The sequence below is a fragment of the Kwoniella bestiolae genome, chromosome 1 (genome assembly GCF_000512585.2).
Source record: "Kwoniella bestiolae CBS 10118 chromosome 1, complete sequence".
Classification (NCBI taxonomy): Eukaryota; Fungi; Basidiomycota; class Tremellomycetes; order Tremellales; family Cryptococcaceae; genus Kwoniella; species Kwoniella bestiolae.
The window spans coordinates 270,035-295,150 of NC_089241.1; the positions used below are offsets into that span (position 1 = coordinate 270,035).

Below are 25,116 nucleotides of genomic sequence, written 5' to 3' on the forward strand. Positions count from 1 at the left end.
TGGTGTATATGATATGTGCTTGTGATGTGTGTGAGTGTTAGTGACACGCCTTCTGGTCGTGTTCTTTGGAATCATATTACACTTATAGTCGAATCATGTTACACTTCTAATGCGTACAGTCTGTCGTCCATTCTGCTTAACTACTCATGTCATCCAGCCCTTGACCTGTAATCGCTCACATTTGTTGTAAACGATGTTGCATACGAAATAGAAAAGAAGAAAAGAGAGGAAGGAACATGAAAACTTTTCTAGTCTAAGCGCGCTTCCACAACAACATTCTATTTTACATCCGTACTTCAACGATATCTGCTCATCTGGGAATACAGAGGTCAAATCAAGATGACCGATACTGTGCATAACTCTTTATTCGACTGGAATCAACTTCCTGACGATCTGTTGCACTACATCCTCAAGTATATCGCCACCATACTTGACAAACCCACTCTCACTCGCTTGATTAAGACTAACAGGGATATATACGATACCTGCTGTCCCGCCTTGTATGAAACGATCGAGCTGGATAAAGATAGTGTCAGGTTGGTGTTTTATGGTCTAGATTATACTGTTGAGGATAAGACGGAATGGGGTAAGGTGCAAGGAAACGAGCTGAAGGTAAGCCCATTGTGAGCAAGCCTGGCGCATCAGGATATGTGCTGAGTGATATCACAATTTAGAACTGTGTGCTGTCTCTTGCTTCTCATCAACGAAAGCTCAAGAATCTCAATCATATCAAAAACCTCATCGTCACCGATTTTGAAAGTGCCGAGTATCTCGTCCGATCGCTCCATCCGGACTTTCCAGCTTATATCGACCAGCTCAAGGCTGAGCCTGCCACAACAGCCTCGTCCGAGAACGAGGAACAGACACCTCAGTCACAATCAGACTCACCACCTATCCCCATCCCTTCGTCTTCCCCTCTTATCCTTCAGAACCTGACTCACATCTCCCTCGGACTTGATTTTGTGACAAGCGACGAGTTCTACCCTCATTGCGGCCATGAGAGTTCCTACACCCCCCATCCAATCATCACCCTCCTATCTCACAAGCTCAGCCCATCAAAGGTATGCTACGATTTCAAAGCTGCCAAAAAGTTCCACGAGAATGACCCCGGATTAAGCGAATGTCTATGGCTTCTTCTGGATGGTTGGGGTAGGGTGGAACAGGTGGATATACATAATGTGAATGCACATCCTCGACCATGTGATCATATCGCACCCAAGTATAGGGTATGGGTAACAGATATGGGAGGGTGCGAGGATCGGTGCGATGATATGATGGAGATGGTGGGGTGGTATATTGATGGGAGAAATTGGTGTTGTGCGCATGAACGAAATGGGGAGGAGTCGGTTGTTGAGATTATCTGTTCGGGGGATGGTTTGTACAAGAGTGGACCCGAGGAGATGATAGAGGAGATTGTAGAGAGGTCGATGAGGAAGATGAGGGAGGATTGGGAAGGGTTGGATAGTGGGGTGAATAGTCGGGATGAGTGTTTGGAGGCTGCTGAGAGGAGGTGGCGGGAAAGGAGGGAGAGCGGGTGGTTTGAGAGGTATTTGAGGTGTTGGGGGGTTGAAGAGGCTGAGGAGGCTGATGTTTGTGGTTGTTGTGGGAGGAAGTGAAGTGGGTAGTTGAAATTGATTTATCAATTGAGGTGTGATGTAAGATGGTGTTGTAGGTGGATGGTATGGTGCTGCACCATATTCCTATCTATGTTGAATGTAATTAGATGCAATGGACCATGTACAGTGAATGAGCTCACGTCAGCTCATGTAGGTAGTGGTTGGCGGTCAAAGCGTTGGAGTGAATGGTTGACTCGACTTTGATCACTTCGTATATGAATGACTGTATTTTTTTCATTCTCTCGTCCTTCTTCATCTTGACTCTTGCTCTCCAGTACTATCCACGAGAAATATCATCTCTCGCCCATACTCTCGTATCATCAGTATATCCCTACACAACCTCTACAATGGCCAAAGGCAGAACCACAGCCAACGAACACAAGACGACGATGAGCAACGACACAAAGATCGACCTCTCAGCCCTCTCTATCAACACACTGGCATCCTTCCCCCTCGGTCGTCTCCCATCCGACCTCTCTCTCCACCTCCTCGACTCGATCGGTAGAATGGTCGACAATAACACCCTCACTTCACTTGTCCGTGTCAATCATGCGATGTATGACCCATTTCTCGCCCTTCCTCTACTCCAAGTTGGAAATCAGCAAGAATAATGTGGAAAAGGTATTTTACGGGCTAGATTATACCGTCGAGGACGAGGAGGAATGGTCCAAGCTGGACGAGAACCTTGATCGAGTGAGTGCGATCTGAACCACTTCAATCAACTCAAGCTGACTGACCCCTTGTCAGTCCTACCAACAAGCCTTATCTTCTCACTATCGAAAACTGCACCTCCTCAACAAGGTCAAAACTCTCCTCATCACCGACTTCCGTTCCGCGGAAACTATCGCTCGATCCCTCCATCCCAGCTATCCAGAATACATCGAAGATGATCTCGAACGATACGAAGAAGCCATATCATTTGGGTCACACAATTTATCAGACAAACCTCTCCCATTACCCCAATGTGTCTCCCTCATCTTGAAGAACGTCGAAAACATCTCACTGGGGTATGGCTTCCTCTCCTCAGAGGAATTCTACCCGCATTGCGCACATGATGGAGATCCGCTCGCTCATCCTGTGATCACTGTGCTGTCTAGAGGACTCAATTGCACGAAGGATGTATGCTATGATTATCGAGCGGCATCAAAATACCACGAAGGCGATGAAGGATTTAGGACATCTTTGAGCCAATTGGTAGGGGAATGGAAGTTCACCACTTCGAATTGGCACCATATGAGTACCATGAATCAATTTCCATGTACCCATTCTAGACCTAATGTTCGCCTTTTCCTTGAATCTGAACCTGGACCTACACTCAAAAGCAAGACCAAGAACAAGAACAAGAACAAAATCAGGGCTCAATCACGAATCGAAACCGCCAACTCGGACGATATCGCAAGAGTTCAACGAATGTTCTCAGTCTTCCTGGCGGGTCTTATCGACTCGAATTACTGGTGTTGTGCCCATTCTCGAAAAGATGAGAAGACGACAATCGAACTTATCTGTCCGTCCACCGTGGACGGTAGACTGGAATTGCCCAATAAGGATGAGGCCAGTAAATTGGCTTTGGAAGTCTATGAGGGGACTTTTTGGGCACAGACTAGCGGTGAGGATTCATTTGGGGAGTGTATGGAAGCTGCTAAAGAGAGGTGGAAGGAGAGGAAGGAATGCGGGTGGTATGAGAGGTATTTGAGGGTTGTTAGCTGGGAGGATGCGGAGGTTTGTCTCTGTTGCGAGGGAAAGTAGCCTAGTCGCGAAGGTGAGAATGAGGATGAAGTTGGCAATAACGAGTGTTGATGTTTATAGATTATAATCATGTTATACGTTCTATGTATATTTCTCCATGTCATGTACAACCAACTTACACAAAGTCACTGATTGACGTGTACTGCGTACTGTATATTACTTCACTACAGCACATCACGTCAGCTCATCCATCATCAGCTAGCAACCATCAAAATGGTCTGTGCGTCTTGTAACACGAGTTGAGTCAACCATCATAGTCAGTACAGTCAGCTCATACTACTTGTACCCAATCAACCAATGATTCATCTTTTCATTTTACACCCATCTTCTCATACCTGCATACTTGTTGGAATTACAGCTCTTTCTCTCTCTCTCTCTCTTTCGATCCCTATCAACACATTCCTCCACACTCAAATCGATCGGTCGCCTCACCACTACCACACTCGCACTCATCATGTCCAAGAGCAAATCCAATCGAAACAAGAACAAGACCAAAACCAAGAGGAAGAACAAGAATACGATCACAAAATCGGACTATCAAAGATCATCCACCTGTCCACCTGTGGATCCTGTGATCCCTCTCGATCAGCTCCCCTCAGACCTCTCGCTCTATCTTCTCGATACTATCGCTGCGGTGGTTGATAAACCTACTTTGGCTTGTCTGATTCGAGTCGATCATAGGATGTACGACCACTTCGCTCCCTTCCTTTACGGTAGACTGGAGATCAGCATGGATAATATGGAAGAGATACTCTACGGTCTCGACATGTCCTTCGAGCATAAAGGTATATGGTTCGATATGGAGACCATTAGTAAAGTGAGTGACGATCGCTTGCAGCCCCTCTCACCTGACTTGTCCGGTTCCTGATCGAAACCAACCTGCACCTATAGATATTTGGACAAACTTCGTCCTCTCACAATCGAAAGCGAGAACTTCTCAATATGGTGAACGCTCTGGTTATTACCGATTATTTCGCAGCCAATGCCATTGCCGAATCTCTTCATCCTAAGTATCGACCCTACATCGACAAAGACGACGATCTCTTCTGGGAGGCTAGGGCGATCCGAAAACTATCACAATCGATTCCCAGGGCTGATGGCGACCGATGGAGAGCTGAGGACATCATAGTCGAACGTCTGCCTGTACCTCAATACGATTCCATCACTTTCAAAAACCTCGAGAATATCTCCTTGGGATATGAGGTCCTAGCATGTAATGCGTTCTACACCAATTGCGCTCATGATGGTGATCCCATCATTCACCCTGTCACTAAAATTCTCGCGAAAGACCTCGACTGTAAGACGATCTGTCTCGATCATCAAGCCACTACCAAATTCCATCAAACAGGAGACGAGAATTTCGAATACGCCCTGGACTCCTTGGTAGGTAATTGGAAGTTCACCACTGCGAATTGGCACAACATGAACCAAACTGCTCCACCATGCGATCACTCCCTCTCGAAGATCCGCCTCTTCTTCAACCCCGAGACTGTCCTCCGCAGCAAGTTGAGGATGGGCATCAAATCGATCAATCGAAAGTCAAGCGATAAAGAGTTTCTCACGAATTTCCTGGCGATCTATATCGATTCGCACTATTGGTGTTGTGCTCATCCTAGAAAGGATGAAAAGACGATTATCGAGGTGATTTATCCTGGGTTTAGGAAATGGTTGACCCCCAGGGGTGAGGATGTCGCTAAGCTCTCAATGGAGGTGTATGAGTATGCATGGGAAGAGCAAAATTGCGGCAAAGACGGGTATGAGGATTGTATGAGTGCTGCGAGGGTGAGATGGAAGGAGAGGTCGGAGAATGGATGGTTTGAAAGGTATTTGAGGATTGTGGATTGGGATGATGCGCAGGCTTGTGATTGTTGTGGGAAGAAGTAGCTGGCGGGAGGTGAGTGGTACTTGCTCGACTCTGATCTTTTTCACACTGCTCATGATATCTTGCTGATATAGACCCCCATCCATTTCTAGTATGTCTCTTTGCCGTTTCGCCCAACTGAAGCAGAAAGATTGGCACGTTCGTTTGTGGATGCGATAGGACCTTGGTCTTTATTCATCTTATATCAGTTCTTCGTATGTGTTCTTCAAGTAATTCTATGCCATGTATCATGTTTACAGAACAAGGTGATGAACTATCTATCGCTGTAGTTCGGTTGTACTCTGTTGAGCACGTTCGTGGGCTCCGGCGTCGCCAAGACAACGCCAACGCCGGGGTGCACTGACCTCCACTTGAGCTGACCGACTCGGATCATATCACAGAGTTGTGTTGTTTGGTTCCACAGGTGTGAGTATATAGAGAACGATTCATGATTGCTTGTATTCGGTGTGGATCATGCTCTCACCGACCAAATTGTGAAGTATACAGGCTATCCATCTATCTTTCGACAAAAAGACATTCTAACGCCTCGACAATGTCAACATCACCTCCACCCAAAACCGATACCGATACTCTTGAAGCTTCAACCGACGATCCTACCTCAACCTCATACCAACCATCGTTCGTCTTCGACCTCCCACCCGACATATTCCACTACCTCCTCCTCATCCTCCAAGAATCATGCGATCGCTCCACTCTCCTCCACCTTTCTTCTGTTAACAAACTGTTCTACCAACTATTCTCTCCGCTGATATATGAGAACCTGGAAATCAACGAATGGAATGTGCGGACAGTATTCGCAGGCATGATGTTAGGATGTATAATGGACCTAGACGACGAATACGTTGTACGACCCGCCATCAGACTTTTGAGGGAACCCAAACCTACCGTAAGCGATGAGGAGATTATAGAGAGTTTGGGGTGTTTGGCAATGTGTTTTGGACCACGCAAGCCCCCTAAGTCCAGTTCCATGTCTGTTGCAGATGAGAAGAAAAAGAGGATGAGTTTCTCAAAACTGACGAGGGAAGTAGATCGGATCCAGAACGAACGGAGGGAGAGGGATTATGAGAAGTGCGATGGTACCTCTTTCGGAAGGGATCTAATTTCGATATGGAATAGGAAGGTCAAACTTCTCAATTCGGTGAGACACCTTAGAATCAAGGATATAGCAGCTGCTAGGGAGATAGCGGCGTACTTAGGTCCAACTCAGAAGGAACTACAACAGATACCTAACCCTCATCCATCAACTCCAAATGGAAATTATGAGACACCCCTGATATTTCAGAATATCAAGACTCTCTCATTAGGATTCGATCTCCTCTCGTCGGATCGGCAGATAGATCTGAGAGAGCCGGTCCAGGTTGGGGAGAGCGCTGGACTGGCGGTTCCTCCCAGTTCGCAGAGGACTTTGAACCGCCTCATCGCGAAGTTACGACCCAGGGAAGTGTGTGCGGAATGGGATATTAGGATGATAGTGGATAAGGATAGGATGGTGTTCATGAGGGACCTGGGATATATGTGTAAGGTCTGGGAGGTGGATAGTCTAACTTGGCATGTCTACCAGTCGGCTGTGAAGGTGGACAAGAGCGCGAATGGGGGGAGCGCAGTGGAAGTTGCTGAGAGGGAATATACGCTGAATAGGAGGATATATCAATCGGAAGTGATCGATTTCGTCAAGGATGTACACATACCCACTCTCAAGATCATATATACGGATGTTTGTAGCTGTCAGATCGGGTGTTCAAGATCACATACTACCGCCGGGCTAGATCGGAGTAGTAGGAATAACGATCCATGCTGGGACGAACTGGGTTATGCAGCACTCAAGATCGATCAAGTAGGGTATGGCTCGACGAAAGAAGATACTAGGAAGATCGAGATTGTGGGTCTACCATGTTTGACTTGCGTCGGTCCCGAAGATGTTTCGCAGGCTATGGTACAGCTTATGGAGAAAAGGGGTTTCGATGGGACTGAGGTCAGTCTGGCGAGACGTAGATGGTCTGATAGGACTCAGTGGTCCAGGGATCACCTGAAAATCATATCGGATGTGTCAGAGGGGCGATGTAAGTGCTGCGAGGGGATACAGGAGGATAAGTTTGGGCAGGCGTTCTCGCTGTTTGGAAGGGGGATGAGGGCTCTCGTACAGTAGTCTGATGAACTGGATATGTATCTTTCTTTTGGATGAACTTGACAGGGGACTTTGAGCTCAATCATATGCAGGTCGGGACTACATCAATGCGTGTGCATGATCATCGGTGCGCATTCAGCTTTGTCCCACAACCAACAATCATGACCAAGATTGATCCAGAGTGTCCGGAGCAGCCATCCCGAAGATCCGATCTACCACCCGATGAAATGATCGACCTCCACTTTGCGCCTCCGACCCACCCATCGAGATGCCGTAGAACGATCTTATCTCTATTCTTCCTCAATCATGAAGCACAGCGACTCAAATTAGAACGACAAGATACATGTCCTTCCTCAGACCAGCATACTCACCTAGACACTTCACCTCAAAACCCATCCTACCAACTCTCATCGGCTTATCGTCCTTCACGTACAATCGCACCATGTCATCCTCACGCCGTCAAATCCCCTACGCCCCCCGCTCATCCCCTTCCACCACCCCCTTCCCATACGGTCCCAGAGACCTCGAAGTGATGGACGATTCTCCGGACGATATCTTCTACTCTGAACCGAGATTCGTGACTCACATAGACGATGGCGCGATCGCAGCTCTTCGGACCTATTTCTCGGAGGTTTTACCTACAACCAAGGGATCAAGAATACTAGATATGTGTACGAGTTGGATTTCCCATTATCCGCCCAATATTGAGGAGGCAGTCAAAGATGGGATAGTGGAGGTAGTAGGAATAGGGATGAACGATTCAGAGATGAAGTACAATCCGGTGTTAAAGGGGAAATATGTAGTCAAGGATTTGAATAGGAATCCCGTTGTATCAGGATGGCCTGGCGATGAGGATATCACAGGGGAGGTATTGTACAGTACGACATGTACGGTCTCGATAGATTATCTTACGAAACCGCTGGAAGTGCTTACTAGTCTATTGGAACGGACGAAGAAGGGTGGGAGCGTACATTTGATCATTAGTAATAGGTGTTTTCCCTCGAAGGTGGTAGCGAGGTGGATGGGGTTGTACGAGGAAGATAGGCTGAAGATGGTGGGAGATTATCTGGCTTGGAGCGGGTGGAAGCATGTGGAGATTCTTACGTTGAAGGAGGGAGGGAGGTTTATAAGAGGGGATCCGCTTTGGGTTGTTAGGGGGCGGAAGGAGTAATGCAATAGCAGTATGTGATAGGTCAATACGCGACGATGGATTGGATCATTCGAGCTACTGTACAGAATATGGATATCTGAATTGCCGCGGGTTCTTCGCTCGAGCCTCGATAATGCCACAGGAGATGGGATATGGTTCCCGTTGTCACGCTACCAATACGGATACAGATAATCTAACGTCAGGAGTGATATGTCTCTTCAAGGAAGATAACTCGCTTGCCCTCCCTCCCCAAATCTAATCTTATCAGCTCATTCTGAACATTCAAACGTCTCCCCAAAGGGATGATCTTCTCTGATTGTAAGGAATAATTTACATCAGTTTCCGCCAGAGGTTCGAATAATCAAGAATAGGATAACATACCCTGCCACATTTCTTACCACAACAGACGCAAGGTTCTGCGTCCTCCTTTGACGTGATAGTCATATACTCCCTAGCCCATCCTAACAGTTTGGTGCGTTCACTTTCGATGAGATTGTTGTCATCGTAATCTTTCTCTTGGAATACCAGCAATTCGCCAGCGACTTGTCGATCGTTCATATAATTGGGACCAAGACAGGGGAGGTTGACCAGTCCCACGTGTGGTCCAGCTAGAAGTTCTGATAGGAGTTTCTTTCGAGATCCAAGGCAAAAGCTTCCAAAGACAAATTGTAGATTATAATGACAAAAGCAAAATGGGCCAGGCTGGTGACTGAATCTTCCAAACTTCTTTCCTCCGGGAGAGAGACAAGCTCGAAAGAAGATACGGAACTTGTTTCAATCGGGAGCATTGGCAGATACGCCTTCCATGTCTTCTCCGTGCACCGTAACACTCTTCAAATCCTAATGATCTTGTGTGTACCTAGCCCACCTATAGAGGAATGAGCTCGCACAGACAATTCCATGCTCGTTCTCCTCCGGCAGGTTCACACAGAGGTGTGTAGGTCGAAGGCGAATTGCAAGGGTCCACATTATCGGTGCGATATCGCCTGTGGCTGGTGAAATGTAGTCGTCCGCAAGCTCCCCAATCGTTCTGAGCATTTCGTATCCGATTAATAAGGTTTCGATTCTTGAGAAAGCTGGGGAAAAAGGGGATGTGGATGTGCTTCCAGCGGTGTTGTCAGATAGGTTGGGATTCAGGCTATTCAGGCTATGGGCCATGGCTCTGGCTGCCTCGTAATCTTCGATGATGAGATGTCGGACTGAACCCAGAAGTTCGCCTTTCGAAGGGATGTATGAATCTTCCTCTTCTCCCTCCTCTTCCTCTTCTGGCTCTCTTCGCTCTTCTACAACGCCTGGCGCAGCTTGGTGCTCTTGGGCGGATCTGTTGGCTTGTTGTGTATGCGAAAGATTCTCTTGTAATTCTCCTCGGTGACGATCAAAGTCTCGTAAAGGAAAGGATGGAACTGTTTGTATGTGTCTTTGGAGCAGTACATGAGCTGAAGCAAAGCCGATTTGCTGTTTCCGGACAACTGTCTGAGGATTAGCTCCAGAACAGGCCGGGGGAGTTCATCGAGGGGAAGTGGACATTTTTGCGTGTTATCGTTGTGGTGCTTCGATGCATTTGTGATAGGAGTTGACATGGTGTGGAAGTACTATTGTGACTCGGTGAAAGGTAGGTATGGGATATCACCACATGTTGGGTGTGAGGAAAAAGATGAAGTAGAAATCGATTTTCGGGAGAGACAAGTCTTAAAGGAAGTGGTCAAAGCGCACAAAAGATGGTTGGAGATCCATTCGTGCGTGGCACCACCTGTTGCCCACTGCTGTGATCATAACAAATCATAGTACTACATCGTAGTAAGAATCAGAGAAGCTCTGGTCGTGTACGACGAGAAGCATGGCACTTCGCAACAACAACAACACATTCACTTGGATGATGACTTCCCGGCGATGAACCTGACGACTATGTTTTGGTATTAATACGAGGCTGACGCAAGTCAGGCGTATCACACTTTCAACATCTGACACAAGTAAAAGAGTGCTCATATCAACCAATTCTACGCAGTCTCTTTTCTTGAGTATTCATCATATGTAAAAGACAATCGTATTGAACCCATACCAACAATGATATCGACCTTACTCAATCTACTCATCATACCCTGGCTCCTTCTCCCCTGCTTGTTCATTCGGCATACTGGACGCGCTTTCTAAACCCGGGTCCGCCGAACAATCCAAAAACCGACCACTGTTTGATATCACTCGATTACCACCTGATCTCAAGTCATATCTTCTAGAATATCTGGCCAATACCTGCAACAAAGGGGAGATCGTCGCGATGATGCGGACATGCAAATCAGCGTACGGCTTCTTTGTGGGATCGCTCTATGAGAACATCGAGCTTGATGAGGACAATGCAAATAAGCTCTTTCGCGATTTGGACTGGAGTCTGATGCAGCATGTGAGTGATAACCCGATGTCAAGAATCCTTTGTCTATGATCAGATAGAAAGCTAATTAATATGTCTTCCTATATGAAGCGCTGGCTAGAATCCATTATGGCAACGTGATGGCCTTTCCTGACGATACCTTTTTTCATGGATGTGTTGGACTATGATTATACAATTATGTGGGATCTTCTCAAGGAGGTTCGAGGACAAGGACCAGATTTTAGTCGCCCGGCTCGACCACGGAGGCCAAGATGCTTTAGGCTGTCACCATCCTCTGACTGGCAGTTGGAGTTTCGTCGAATTCGACTCGCTGTTCACACCAAGCGAGTATATACCTTAATTCAGACTCGAAAGTTAACGGTCAAAGATTTGAAAGCCGCCACATATCTTGCAGGAGCTTTGGGAATCAACGCCGTGAGGTGGGCAGGTGGGGATTTTGACGATACCAAAGCACCAGATCAAAACTTGGGGGACATCTTCCATAACCTGGAATGCCACGTTCTCACTTCGGAGCTTTTACGATCCCCGATTGATCATGAACATAGGGCGCCCATGTCGGATGTTTTGGAGTTCGTAAATCCTAGATGGTGGCCAACTACCACGATGTATGGAGAAGTGAGGAGTGTAGAACTAGTCAGATACCGGTGCTTGATTGGGCTCGATTTCGATGACATCCTCGAGATCTGTTTCTCGGTGGATCAGCCATACTATGGTAAATTGACAGTAGAGAAATTGAGAGCTGGATGGATGAAAAGACAGGAATGGTTTAGGAACGAATTTTCAATTGTCAGTAGGGAAAAAGCGAAACCATGTGTTTGTTGCGGAAGATGAGGGTTCCAACAAGCGGACTCAAAAGTCTTGAAATGGAATGTAATGCCTTTGCATGACGCTCAGTAGTCGCAATACTGTATGGCTTTGCAATACTGTATTATCAACCTTACTTGGTTCTGACGTGGTATTGAGCATTCCCGTGTCCACTTGAGGATTGAACCAAATATTTCAGCATCATCGAGACAAGTCAATGGGAAGTTGTAGTAGAGTAGACTGAAAATGAGCTTGCCTCGCCAAGTCATTGCGCTGTTCACCATGACATGCTCCTACCTGCTGTCTCTCTTCTCGAACAAGTCAACACAACCAATCAAACCCCGACAACAGGATTCCCAGTCGCCATTCGATTTACAGCTCTTGCCGCCCGAAGTCCGTCTACACATATTTCACTACATCGCCACAGGTTCAAATCCACCTACATTAGCAAAATTTGTACTGTCAAATTACCAGGCGTTCTCTCGGTTCTTTATCGTAGAATTACCTTGGGAACAGATAGCTCCACGAGATTTTTTCGAGGTCTCGATAAAGGGTATCTGTGTCCAGTGAGTGCAGTGGTGGAGGCTAGTCGTAACGAGCGAAGCGGAAGCTGAGATCATCTTTTGATCAGTGGTATCTGATTGTACTGAAGGATATCTGCTGGAAATTCCTGTGCATATGTTCTGGGAATATCAACAAGGTCGTAAAAGGTCCAGCGACTTCAGTCACAAATCTACCAAACCCGGGTTTTTCAGTGGACGTCAAATCAAGCCATCGCCGAAAACAGCTTCTTCTCGATCAGGTACAGATGATCAGTATCCTAAACATCCAAGGAGCCGTTCAACTTGCTTCAGCTCTACCTCTGAACGGGTGGCAGCAGTATCGTTGTGAATGGACTTTCAATCGTTTCCATCGTTACTATGCTTCGGAATACGAAGTATATCATCCTGACCTCGACATATTCGGCAATCTGGAGATGATCACAATTCGCTCGACCTTTTTCCAACAGCAGGACTCACAGGGTGGTCAAAGTGTTGATCCTAATCAAAATTTAAAATCCAACGTCGGAAGTGCGCTTCGAGAACTACACCAGAACTTGATGATATAGAATGGAGCGTAAACCATAGTCTCATGACCCACAAAAAAGCTCTTACTATCTTGGCGTGTGCTCTGCGTCCCAAGGAGGTGTGTCTGGAATGGAATGTCAACGGAATAGGGAGCAGATGGAGCTGGGAGACATATTTTGACAACGTGTCGATGCTCTGTCGCGTATGGCAGGACAGTCTCCTTACGATAACATGGCGTATCAACGAGATCATAACTCCCAGGATACGTTTCCTGCTACCACAGCGACTCTTCCCTGCTAGCAGACATATAATCAAGTACCGGATAACCGCTGGCTCGTCATACAGGTGCACGGCGTCATCCAAGTTGGACAAAGATAATGTTCTGTGTTCGAGTCTCCCAGGCGGGAATAGGAAGTATGGAGCCCGAATATAGGACGGGTCCTTCTACTTGCGATAGACCGATCCAATTTGAGATGGTTGCATTCCCTTCTGTGTCAGACTGGGGTATCCATGCCTTGTTCGAGGAGTATGGCTCAAAGGCTGGGATACCGCGTTGGGAAGATCACAGCGGAGTTGCGGAAAGGAGAGCGAAATGGCGAGGAAATCAGCAGTGGATGAGTGGATCGAGGAGAATGTAAAGATTTCGAAAATAGGTGAAGCAGAACTGAGCACTTCCTATATTCCCAGGGGAAGAGAGCTTATGAAGAGATGAGATAGTAATCACCAGTTGGTGTGCACAGACTCCAGCTTGGAAAAGCTTTCTGTGAGGAGCTGTATAAAGTGCGCCCCAAATCACCCAACAGTAGTTTGAGCTCAATAATAGAGATGAAGAGTTACTTGGTGACAGAAGCGGTCTGCTTTCATTTCCCAGCACTGCCCTCCACTCGACAGTCTTTGAGGGTTTGTTACGACATCTACAATGTAGTGCGCTCTCTTGCAATTGTGGTTCCGAGAGTATGCTTCTCTCCCACCATTCACTCAGCCGTATACGTCGATGTTATGAACTATCATTGGCGCGATGCGACCGTTGTTTTTCAAAACTGCTTCTGCTCTACATGCAAGAAAGTTCGAAGGCATTCAACCCTCCCAGACTGTCCTTTCACGGCTTACAACTTGGTTTCTCTCATCAGTTGATCCCTAATTCGCACGGTAAGAGATCCCCTGCGCAGCGGTCTCAAACTGTATAGCATCCCGAGATGTCTCTTCAGGAGCGACTGGTCTGACTTAGAGAGGCTGATCAGGGAAGCGTCCGAGAAACGATCCAACGTACTTCGTCCACTTAGATTTGAAAGGGCTCTGCAAGAGTGGAAGAAGAGATTCGATAGCTGGAAAGACGAAGAGAGTGTAATCCCACCATGTCCATGTTGTGGAAAAGTATAAATCGTGACTTATCCTTCAAAGGGCACGAACCAGACGAGGAGTTAGAGTCCCGCACATGGATTGAAATGGTGAATGAGTTATCCATCATCTGGTTTGGGGCAATATAGTGTGCTGATTTGATTTGTGAGCATCAATAGATGTTTCGCTTGATTGGGATTTGGATGATGATGGAAACGTTTGAACCTAGGCGAAGGGCTACCTCTGATATCTGCTCAACTCATACATCTTTGTCTATAGCTACTCTACCCTTGTATACCAGAGTGATACCTATGTATGCGAAACCTAACTATTTTCCTACTTCTTATATCTCCTTCTCGATGATTCATCAATCCGCCACCACAAGCTTGCCTGCCATATCCTGATGACCGAGATATTACTACTGAGAATATCCCGGACTAAGCACGGTCCTTTTTAGCCGGAATTACAATCACAGCACGAACCAAACAAACATTCTTCGTGCTCCATCTCTATCTTCTATCTCGGACCACTCGTCATTCTGCATCTCTTGATATCTATGTCTGCTTAGAACTCCTGTACATATGACACTCGACGATCCTGCACGAGGGACTTAGCAAAGATGGACTCCTCGATCCCTCATTTGCCCAACCGATCCTCCGACCCACCAAACCTCCAACTCTCCGCTCAAGCATCCTCGCCATTCGACCTCTCCCGTCTACCTGCCGAAGTATCTTCCCTCCTCCTCGAATGGCTCTCACGGACATGCGATCCATGCACCCTCCTCTCGCTGATGTGTCTCTCCAGGGATTTTTACGAATTCTTCGGACCAGCTTTGTACCGCAATATTACTCTGACGCCCAAGCTCAGCACATCCCTTTTCAGGGGACTGGATTTTGACCTGCAGCGGAAGACATACAAAGACGCATGGGATAGGAGGCAACGGCGGCTTGTGATGATAAGGGAGGAAGAGGAGAGGAGTAGGTCCTTATTTGGGAGGATGTTTCGGAAGAAGATCGTTCCGTTAGATGATGTAGATGAGGATAAGAGAGATCCATTAGTTGACTTGACGATGGTCGATGCCTTATCTGTACATCGGAGGAAGGTTCACTTGATGAGTGGGATGGAATGGATGACCATCCAATCTTTCGAGGGGATATACTTCTTCTCCCAGGTGGTTAAAACGGCTCATCAGACTGTACTTCATCCGCCGCCTACTACTCTTCAAGACCAAAATGACGAGGCTGGAAAGATCGATAAGAGACTGTTCGATAACCTTCATGGAATCTGCTTCAAAGCTTCCATTACTAGTCCCCAGCTATACAGGAGTATGTTCCAATCTCCGGAATATATCACCCCGCTCTCTAATCACCTACGTCCCCATCATCTATGCCTGTACATCTCTGAAGAAAAGGACCTGGAACCGGGCTCCCTGGGTGTAACTCTGGAAGATCTTTGTAAAGGGTGGTACCTCCATACAATGGTATATCATATCCATCTCCCCAACCTTTCGAGAAATGCTAGAGATATGGGGAATATCAATTACACTGCGAATAAATTGATCAAGAAGTTATTGCGTTATCCGGTAGCCAAGAAGATTATATTTGATTTTGGAAATTCATGTACACACGATCCGAGATCATTAAATATTAGTCCGAAAACTACTGCGGAACTTAACGAGGATGGGCATGTTAGTTGGGAGTTGGTGGATCTGAATTGCTGGAATACGATTGGAGCGGTTGTTGCGAAGGTTGGGTATTCGGATTGGATCAGGAAGAGTAGTCGGTCGACAGCCATCCCATCTGACGAAGGGGGAGCATCAGTATCGCAACACAGTTATGATGAAGGATACGCTAGGACTGGCGAGAAGGCGGAAAACGTCGAGACGGCCTCAGAAATGGTGAGACCTACGATTGAGATTCACGGTCTACCTTGTATCCAGCACATCACAGTGGAAAGTATCAAGCTTGCTGCTAATCAGTTGGCTCAGGTGGATGGAGACGGGACGCATGTCCCGCCGGCGTGGAAGAAAGAGAGGGATGAGTGGTTGGAGGCTGGGGGTCTGAGGGTTTTCGGTTGTAACGAGACTGCTCATTGCGAGTGTCCCGCCTCGATGGGAGAGCATGAGGTATTCGAGAGGACTTTCAATCGGTCCTAAGTGGACGTAACATGATTATACATACATGTTCTATTGGACTGCTATATTACATTGTGTAGTTTGTATTGGATAGATGTACTAGTATCACCATTACTCATCGTTACTCATTCCATGTCACTTCTAAGCCACAACGTCTTGAGATCGGTAACACAATGATCAATCACTATCACTATCACCACCTAGGAAATCGAGATCAAGTACAGCTCCCAAAGCGGACTACGCAGTTTAGGAGATGTAAGCTATCGATCCCTCACCGGAGCAGATTTGACAGTCAAATGATCGTTTGAGACGTACCTCCTCTTTATCCAGCTCTATAGGTTCCTCTGGCTCTTCCTCTTCTTCCTCATCGTCAGAATCTACCATTTTATTTTTTCCACCCGCCCTACTCCTACTGGCACGAGTGTCGGAAGAAACACCTCGAGCAGCTTCGAACGTCGTAACATCGTCTACAACACAAATCAGCATACTGTCAATGCACACTATTCAGCAACAGCATGTTGTCCTGATGAGATCCAAATATCTATGGACTCACCCAGCTCCTGAGCCAGCTCCCGTTTCTCCTTCAGCGTCCTTGCTTTTCCAAGCGTAGGTTGACCTTTCATTCCTATGGACGAGAGGAGACTTTGCAAATGCCGTATTTGAGAGGATGTCTATAGCAGATGTGAGGTCAACACTCCACTCCGCTATAATTCATTAAGGGAGGAAGGGATAGCGGTGTGAATATAGAGAGTCAAGACGTACAGAAGGAAAATCGGCGAACTCCTTGGCCCTATCCCATCATACCGTGTGAGCCTGTATAATATCGTTGGCCCACCGGAGGATCAGCTCACCATTGTTTCCTCACTCCACAAGCCACCACGATCCTTTTGAGATCTGCCAATCTCGCTTCGTCGGGTGATAGCTGCACGTATAGGACATATCAGCTGGAAAATCCGAGACGTTCACACAGCTGAACCCGATTGGGGAGGAGAGGAAACGTACACCTTCATTAGGATCCTTCTTTTTCTATTTCCACCTCATCAGATACATCTCACACATGTTTGTGATTTCCAGCTGACTCACAGATCCGCTCTTCCTCTTCTTCAATGAAGGTTTCTCATCATCACTTGACATGACTGAGACAGACTTGGATTTTGGTTTCCTTTTTGTCGCTGCCAACGGTTTACGAGATTTCGAAGGAGGTGCCTCGTCGTATACTGATGACATGTCGGAGTCGCTCATCCGAGCTTGGGGTTCTTCAACGTACTGAAGGGTATTAGAAGAATAAGCTGATTATCCGAATTGAGACCATCATGTCGGGGGAGCTTGCCTTCTTTTTGGTCTCTTCTTCCTCTTTATCCTTCTTCGCCGATGTTCTCTTAGTTGACGTGCTCGTAGATTTAGACTTGAGGGGAGGAGTCATCTGGGGTGATATATCGTCGAGATCCTACAGAGATAGACAGACGAGCGATCAGATATCGTCCCATGTGTCTTACAAGGGGATAACAGAAGAGCTCACAGATTCGTTCCCTTCTATCCTCTCGTCCTCCTCACTCTCGCTTTCAACCTTCTTTCCCTTTTTGCTCGGCCTATCCTTGCTAGATCCCTTTGATTTCTTCGGAGCGTCGGAACGATCATCCGTAAATTCATCTGACTTCGACTTCTTATTCCTAGATTTTGATGAAGAGCTTTTATCTTTCGTGTTCGATTTATTCTTTCCTCTTTTAGCTGGTGCAGGTGAGGGAGAAGGAGAAGGGTATTTTGAGCTTGAGGCTTGGCTTGAGGAAGGCTCGTTATCGACTTTGTCCTGACAACATCAGTAAATCATTAGCCATTCATCCAATGCAGCTCTACCCCACTATCATCTTCACTCAACGGAACCAAGCGGGTATACAAGTGATCGCGAGCAGGGAAAGAATGGGAAAGATAAATGAATGTACATACCAAAGCATCCTGAACCATCTCTTTCACCTTCCCCTTCCACTCCCCCTTCCCCAGCTCACCTCCATCCAATCCCATAGCTCTCTCTATCTCTGACCTGGCTATGGACATGGTAAATACCCCGTGTTCCAAGGAACCACCGGGTCTGGACGCTTGGCGGACCACTTTGGAGGTTGCTTTCAGCAGAGACGGGAGGAGGGAGTCGTCCATCTTGGGGTTTTGCTTTGTTGTCTTCCTGCTTTTGTTCAGTGCATGCGATTTGTGTCGAGTAGATTGATTGCTTCTCTTGATCATGCGAAGAGATACGAAGAAATAGATCGGAGTTGTGGGATGTTGTGGTTCATCCCATCTCCATCGAGTGACATTTCCGACGGAATCAAATACATCGATTGATCGGAAGAACCAAATAACCACCGCTGGCTGCTGTGCTCTGGCATCTTCACGTCCGACTCTTGATGATATCAAGTCCATCCGGATACAGTACTCTCAAAGGCAAGTGATGAGTATTGTATAGATGAAAGTGATATGCATAGATGTGAATGGAGTCAAAGCATGGAAAAGAGAAAGTAGAAAAAGTCGCGGAGATCCGTTAAAATTGTCCATATTCATGGTCGTTGCGTTTCGTTACATCTATCTATACCTCTATTCCACCTCATTCCGCTCTATCTTCGCATAGCCATCTATGCGATTTACCCGATCGTCAAAAGCTGCTCTATGTCCCACTCCGAGCCCCCCCCCCCCCCCCCCCCCCTCCTTCTAGTTCAAATCTCTCTCTACAAAACCAACCCCAACCCCAAACCCAACAACCCCATCACCCCCCACTCCACCCCATTCCTCATCCCACTCGAGCTCGCCCCCGACCCCGCGTTCGTCCCATTGGTAGCAGCACTTCCACCGCCAGAGACAGTCCGACTCACACCAGCAGTCACAGTCATAGTGGATTTCCCAATCCCACTCGCCGAGGGTAAATCCCCACCGGCAGTTTGATTCGTAGTATACACGTTGATGTAGTTGAGCTCGAAATATGCGTTGGCGTATGTTGCCGAGGCGTCGTCGATCACGTAGGTCGTGTAGCTATGTATGTATGTCAGCCTGAGCCCTACGGTGTCTTCAACAAAGGTTTGGTAGACGATTTGAGGCGAAAAATTCAAATTTCACGGTACATCTTCGATTTTGGGCCCAAATTAATGGTTTTTCCACTCACCACGTCTTGTCGCCTTCCAGAGGTGGGCAGGTCTGCTCGAGAAGAGCAGGAAGCCCTGCGAAGTCCCCACAAAGGGCGATGTTGAGAGCTACTACTCATCAGAGGCTATTCCACTACGGTTTGAGCAAGAGGAGGAACGTATGAAAGAGAAAAAAAAAAAAAAAAAAAACAAAAAAAAGGCTCACTCAAAGTCTGCGCTGCATTGTTTGAACATGCCGAGGATTGCACAGGTCAGTCAGAATATTGGGATCATATAATATCAGATAGCTCACGTTCGAAGAGGGATTCGAGACTACAAGTCGAAGACGAATACTCGGCGGTAGGAGTGCCCAAAACCGAGGTGTCGAAGTTTTCGGCTGTAGCCGATAAACTGTTTGGGATGTTGCTTCGCTGCGAATCGAGGGAGATGGTCAGCTAGCTACCACGATATTATAGCTGCCATAGGATTAAGATGTGTGTATCAGACCATATAAGGATAACCAGGCGATATATATTTTCGTGATGTGGTGCCACTCACGGAGATGAACCATATTCTAATCGCCTCATTAGTCCATTCCGTAACAAAGATCCCTCCTCCAGCTTGAGAGAACGCTTCCCCGTAGGAATTCTCATTCCGATCATAGACTGTACATCCCGATCCGGAGTTTGCAGATTGGTCGCAGTCCGAGGCGTCGATCCGGCCGGTCATCTGGGAGTTTTGGTCAATCGTGCAGCTGTGTAAAGGCAAAAGTTCGTAAGCTGTATGCTAGAAACATGAGGCTGAATGTCAAGCCATGGGAAATTGTAGCGGGCAGGTGTACTCACGTTCCACCTGAAGTGTGCAAAGCCATCATATTCTCCTTACGTTGGTTGATACCCTCAAAAATATCGATCTCACCTCCAGCAGGCCAATTTGCTCCTTCTATATCCCACGAGCAAAACGTCTTTGTCAGCCAAGGAGATAATGCTTCCTATCTGTAGAACAAACTGGATATAAGAGACATTGCAGACGTGTACTTACGAGTCCAGAAAGCTCCCCAGACGGAACATCCATAAGGCAAGTGAACCTATGTTGCAATATCGATGAATTAGCATATGCTCGAGTCATGCCGGGCGTTCAGAATGTACTCACAGCATCCATGACGAAGACTGTACCTGGTCCGTAAGAGTTCTTGGAGAATAATTTAGGGGCATATCGTTTTTCATTGTAGGGTACGAACGATGTGTTGTCGACTATCAGCGTACAATTGTCATGGGATTAGCTGAGCAGATGTATCTGACGAGGTACGTCAAAGGAAGAGAGGAGATGGGAAGAGATGAGACGAAATGTTCCGAAACATACCTTTCAAAACGACTCTGCCAGCCTCGTTGGTATATAACAAAGAAGTGTTCTGTGCAGTCGCCCAGAAGGTATCTCCACTAAGTCGATCAACGCAGTATCAGCGAGTGTTCGTACTAGAGTACAAAACATGAGCCAGACTCACTTGGTAGTATTATCATAAGTCTCAGCGGGAAACCTCCATCCGTCGCTGTGGTCAATCCCGATGTCAGCTTCGAATATGATGTGAACAACCGTACTGTCCAAGTATGATAGTTTGTCTAGCTACACCCTTCTTCTCTCCGACTATGACCTTCCCCATCTATCCACTTGCCCAAATTGACGATGTATGATGACTCACAAGAAGGTCGTCCCACTATGACTTTCCGTCAAAGGATACTGTGCCGCTCTGACCCCAGAGAGAACTAAGAGCGTAGCGAAGAGGGATATGGGGAGATTTGATATCATCCCGATTTATCGTGCTTCTATGCTATGGACGATATGATCTTCTCTGTGATGTAGGAAGAACCAATGGAGTGTGGATTGAGGTCGTGTCTTTATATAGGGGTTACTGTAAAGGTTGAATGAAGGGTCGAGGCGTTGCCAAGGTGATCGGAAGTTGGATGAGAATAACGAGCGAGGTGGGGTATGACGTGAGCCAAGATGAGATCAATGGAAGGACGAGTGATGTAGCGACATCAATAGGATGCTACTGAGTACAATGTCATTGTCATCGATACAATACATGTACATTTGACAATAAGTCATTGTGAGGAATGTCGGACCACAACTTTTGTGCCAAGCTGAACATAAACAGTCAGTCTTAATCCGAAACATCACCTATTCTCGGAAAAACATCGGAAATCACACTGACACACCAAACCGTATTGTTCTTAAACGATGGCTGGAATGGAATGGATGGGATATATCAATCCACACACTTAGTCCTTATGCTTATTCTTATTGTCAGGTGGGATCCGCAAGTACTTGGACTGACGTCTCTCACTCGTGTTTATTGGACATGGCGGTGCAATGAGATACCCGCAGACGTGAATACCTGAACTAGAATCAGACAACGATGGGCTAGCTGATTATTATAAGCTTGTCCTTGGATCGAACAAGTGTGCTTCGACACGTCCGAGTACACTTGAATGTTGCACTGTGAATCTATCGCTCGTCCGTCATCACATTATTGCACCTCGCACCCAAAATCCATAGTAATACATGCTCATGGCGAAACTCGTTTTATCGTTCAACCCTTGCTTTGCTCTTACCTCCAACCCCTGACTGAGGATACTAACCGGTGTTAATACCGCAGAACAATCACAAGCACAAACGGTACTACTAGACTAATTTGTCTTCTACGTCCTACTCCCCTCAACTCGACCCCTGTCCCTCCCCCGATCCAGACCTAGAAGGTTTCCTCAACACCGCATTCCCCACTGCACCGACCGGACTATCCCTATCCCTATCCTTGGTTGTATTCCAAATACTGATCGGCGGTGTCCCCTCCCGTCTTATAGGCTGACCCAGTGTACTAGGCCAAGTAGGACTCAATGGGGGGAACTCGCCTCCTCCTCCTCCAGAGTTGGCGGTGCCGGTGGCGGGAGAAGATATTCTAGCAGAAGTAGGAGGCGTAGGTACAGGCGATCCCGTACTACTTTCTCCACCAGGTCCAGGTGATTGAACAGATGAAGGGGGATTCCTCAACACGCTAGAAGCTACATTCCCAATGTTGGCAGCTTGACTCTGCTGAGCGAGGGCGCTTGTCGGACTAAGTACCGCTCGAGTCACTATTGACGCTAAGCTTGGTCCTCCTGCGCCGTCTCTCCCTCCGGTGGTAGAAGTTGAGGCAGTGGAATTTTGCTTGACTGGTAGAGGCGGGAAATTGGGGGGAGAGTGATTGGGTGATCGGACCCCTGTTCCTGTAATGGGATCGTTGGAAGGTGAATTGCCCGATCCGCTAGATTCCCTCGATTTGGCTTGAGCCTGTTCGGCCAAAACGCTAGGCGGGGGATGGAAGTTGGGCGTGGGTCTTGGTCTGACGTTGGGTAGGTATATACGATGTTGTAATTGCGGGGGCATCAGGGTGGTATGATGTGCAGCACCAGTTGAGGGAGGTTCGTTGTTAGGTGAGAAGTTGGCAGGATGGAATGGTAGTGCTGCGGCATTGACGCCTCCACCTGTTGAGGGGGTTGCACCCGTTCCCGTTGAAGAAGGGGTCGGGCCAGAGGTAGATCGAGAAGGGGCATTCTGCAATTTTGGTGGTCTAAACGCTGGTGAGGTGTTGGAATTGGGCGGAACGGGATGTTGGATCTGGTAGAAATTGTTTGGGTGGGTGGGGCTATGAGCGGGTTGGGGTTGAGAGGGACTGGGTCGGAAGGTAGATCCAGCAGATGGGAATCGAGGTTGATATCCGGTATTCGCACCAGCACCACCACGAGGTCGATAAGCAGGACCAGCAGCGTAATGACTATTCAGGTTGTTCAACGAGGGATGAGCGGATAGACTTCGTTGTCCTCCAAATCCATACTCGTGATTATCGTTGTTGGCGTTCGATCCATACCCCGCAGCATGGTAGGATGCGGCATTACTGTTCTTCCTCATAGCTTTCTCACGATCATCTGTGTTTTTCTTCTCTTGATCTTTGATTTTGGTTTCGAGATCTTTCAGCTGCTTTTCCAACTCATCCTGCTCAGACTGCTTCTTTGCCTTTTTACTTTTCAGTTTATCGATTTTGGCGAGCACCTCAGCCAGCTTTTTATCTTCCTCCAATCTCGTCTTTTTGTCTTTCTCACGAAACTCTTCTTCTCGATCTTTGATGGATTTCCATTCCAGCTGAATAGCTTCTACTTCAATATTCAACGCTTCCAATTTAGATTCCAAGGTATCCAACCCACTCTCGACATCACTAGCATCTTTCTCGGCGGACTCTGCTCCTGCCCATCCTTGTTTGACCTGTTCTTGAGTGGCCAGGGCCTTTTGCTTGGATCGTAAGTCCATCGAGCCAGCTTTTTCGATAGCCTTTTTGACATTTTCTATCTCGGCTTTCAACGCTGCTTCCTGTCGCTGAGAAGTACGTCGAGCTTCTTTGATCTGAGTTTGCAGGTGTTCCTTCTCGGCATGAGCAGTGGCGATGAGATGTCGTAGTTGTGCTGTCTGAGTGTCTACAGCGTTGAGCACCGGTGTTGGAATGATCGCGGCCGTGTCGGGTGATAGCGTATCGTGTGAGCCCGAAGCCAGGGAGTCGAGGGTAGCTACGGCATCGGAAGATCGGGTGTGCGAGAGGGGAGATGAATTTGGCGGGTGACCAGGTGAACCCCCTGTGAGTGAGTTGGATCGGGATCTGGGTCTTGAGCGTGATCGGAGGGAGTTGGCTCGAGAGCGGGGGTGGAGGTTCGTGTTGGGTGTGGGAGAAGGAGGGATAAGGACGCTGGTAGAGACTGAACAGGACATTCACACTGATATTAGCTGCTTGCATCCGGAGATGTTGCATATGGGCTAGCTTACCTAAACCCTCCCCACCTTCCTGACTGAACAACCCCACGACTCTCAACTCAACCTCATATTCCTTCCCCGGACTCAACCCATAAACCACCACCACCGCCCTATCCTTATCCATTTTCTCCTTCCCACCCTTTTTCTTCCCTCCATGAGCAGCCCCACTCAGCACAAGATCCTTATCTGTGGAAGTTTGCGACAAAGCAGAAGAAGCGAATCTAGGTTTTCTAGGTCTTCGTCTCGTGATCGAACCCTCTTCTATACCTTCGTCATTGACTACTATCGCTGTGTTTGTACCATTTATCTCTTCGTCCTCCCAATCCAACTCGTCATTATCATCCTCATCTTCACTTACATGCGCGTAGATTCTGGACCACGGCTGGCCATTCACACTTACCACTACCCCGTGCGATAGGAGATCTTTGAACGATGACGAAGAGGAGGTATCGACAAGCGAGGAATATTCCAAATCTTCATCCTCTTCTTCACTTACGTCTCCGCTCCGTTTTGCCCTTGGCGTAGTAAGGGTGGCGGCGTGTGCTCTTTTCTTCGATTTGGAGTGGGAGGGCGATTGCGCGTGGGTATGATGGTTGTTATGTACCACATGGGGGAGGGTGGGGTGAGAGTGAGAGTGCGATGGAAGGGCTGGTGGGGTGAGTGAGAGGGAGAGTGTCAATGCGAGGGGTGTAAGTTCGAGGACGGTGAGTGTGAGTGGCCGGGTGTGAGGGGAGACGGTATGCCACTGAGCGGATGATGAGGGGGTCGAGGTGGTGTTGGTCATTGTTGGGAACGATGGACCGGATAACCGAAGGGGGAGAGCTAGATGACTAGTCGATGTTTTACGGTGTTCGGACCAGGCGAGACCAGTCAATGTTACCTGATCGTGATCGTAGGAATGAAACAAGAATCCAGTATGTATCTAACG

The 25,116-nt window shown here is 47.5% G+C and overlaps 9 protein-coding genes across 9 annotated transcripts; 6 read left to right on the forward strand and 3 right to left on the reverse strand.

The window, feature by feature from the left end:
• Nucleotides 1–339: 339 nt before the first annotated feature.
• Nucleotides 340–1,616, forward strand: I302_100106 (uncharacterized protein; the record flags this gene model as incomplete). Its single annotated transcript, XM_019190129.1, has 2 exons — nt 340–612; nt 675–1,616. 2 exons carry the CDS (start codon nt 340–342, stop codon nt 1,614–1,616), a joined length of 1,215 nt encoding a protein of 404 aa, XP_019046877.1.
• A 549-nt stretch (nt 1,617–2,165) lies between these two features.
• On the forward strand, nt 2,166–3,362 carry I302_100107 (uncharacterized protein; the record flags this gene model as incomplete). Its single annotated transcript, XM_019190130.1, has 2 exons — nt 2,166–2,309; nt 2,364–3,362. 2 exons carry the CDS (start codon nt 2,166–2,168, stop codon nt 3,360–3,362), a joined length of 1,143 nt encoding a protein of 380 aa, XP_019046878.1.
• A 454-nt stretch (nt 3,363–3,816) lies between these two features.
• I302_100108 (uncharacterized protein) lies at nt 3,817–5,246 on the forward strand (the record flags this gene model as incomplete). The annotated part of the gene is made up of 2 exons (XM_019190131.1): nt 3,817–4,179; nt 4,254–5,246. 2 exons carry the CDS (start codon nt 3,817–3,819, stop codon nt 5,244–5,246), a joined length of 1,356 nt encoding a protein of 451 aa, XP_019046879.1.
• A 530-nt stretch (nt 5,247–5,776) lies between these two features.
• Nucleotides 5,777–7,390, forward strand: I302_100109 (uncharacterized protein; the record flags this gene model as incomplete). Its single annotated transcript, XM_019190132.1, has 1 exon — nt 5,777–7,390. One exon carries the CDS (start codon nt 5,777–5,779, stop codon nt 7,388–7,390), a length of 1,614 nt encoding a protein of 537 aa, XP_019046880.1.
• Nucleotides 7,391–7,811: 421 nt separating this feature from the next.
• Nucleotides 7,812–8,540, forward strand: I302_100110 (uncharacterized protein; the record flags this gene model as incomplete). The annotated part of the gene is made up of 1 exon (XM_019190133.1): nt 7,812–8,540. One exon carries the CDS (start codon nt 7,812–7,814, stop codon nt 8,538–8,540), a length of 729 nt encoding a protein of 242 aa, XP_019046881.1.
• A 6,193-nt stretch (nt 8,541–14,733) lies between these two features.
• On the forward strand, nt 14,734–16,269 carry I302_100111 (uncharacterized protein; the record flags this gene model as incomplete). Its single annotated transcript, XM_019190136.1, has 1 exon — nt 14,734–16,269. The coding sequence occupies one exon, from the start codon at nt 14,734–14,736 to the stop codon at nt 16,267–16,269; it is 1,536 nt and encodes a 511-aa protein (XP_019046884.1).
• Nucleotides 16,270–16,425: 156 nt separating this feature from the next.
• On the reverse strand, nt 16,426–18,399 carry I302_100112 (uncharacterized protein; the record flags this gene model as incomplete). Its single annotated transcript, XM_065869021.1, has 10 exons — nt 16,426–16,485; nt 16,564–16,715; nt 16,802–16,919; nt 17,011–17,038; nt 17,100–17,170; nt 17,251–17,274; nt 17,332–17,514; nt 17,579–17,695; nt 17,768–18,055; nt 18,193–18,399. The coding sequence occupies 10 exons, from the start codon at nt 18,397–18,399 to the stop codon at nt 16,426–16,428; spliced, it is 1,248 nt and encodes a 415-aa protein (XP_065725093.1).
• A 563-nt stretch (nt 18,400–18,962) lies between these two features.
• Nucleotides 18,963–21,158, reverse strand: I302_100113 (uncharacterized protein; the record flags this gene model as incomplete). The annotated part of the gene is made up of 10 exons (XM_065869022.1): nt 18,963–19,263; nt 19,394–19,484; nt 19,666–19,783; nt 19,911–20,106; nt 20,198–20,294; nt 20,394–20,439; nt 20,505–20,605; nt 20,715–20,791; nt 20,857–20,901; nt 21,052–21,158. 10 exons carry the CDS (start codon nt 21,156–21,158, stop codon nt 18,963–18,965), a joined length of 1,179 nt encoding a protein of 392 aa, XP_065725094.1.
• A 909-nt stretch (nt 21,159–22,067) lies between these two features.
• On the reverse strand, nt 22,068–24,972 carry I302_100114 (uncharacterized protein; the record flags this gene model as incomplete). Its single annotated transcript, XM_019190139.1, has 2 exons — nt 22,068–24,133; nt 24,201–24,972. The coding sequence occupies 2 exons, from the start codon at nt 24,970–24,972 to the stop codon at nt 22,068–22,070; spliced, it is 2,838 nt and encodes a 945-aa protein (XP_019046887.1).
• Nucleotides 24,973–25,116: the final 144 nt, after the last annotated feature.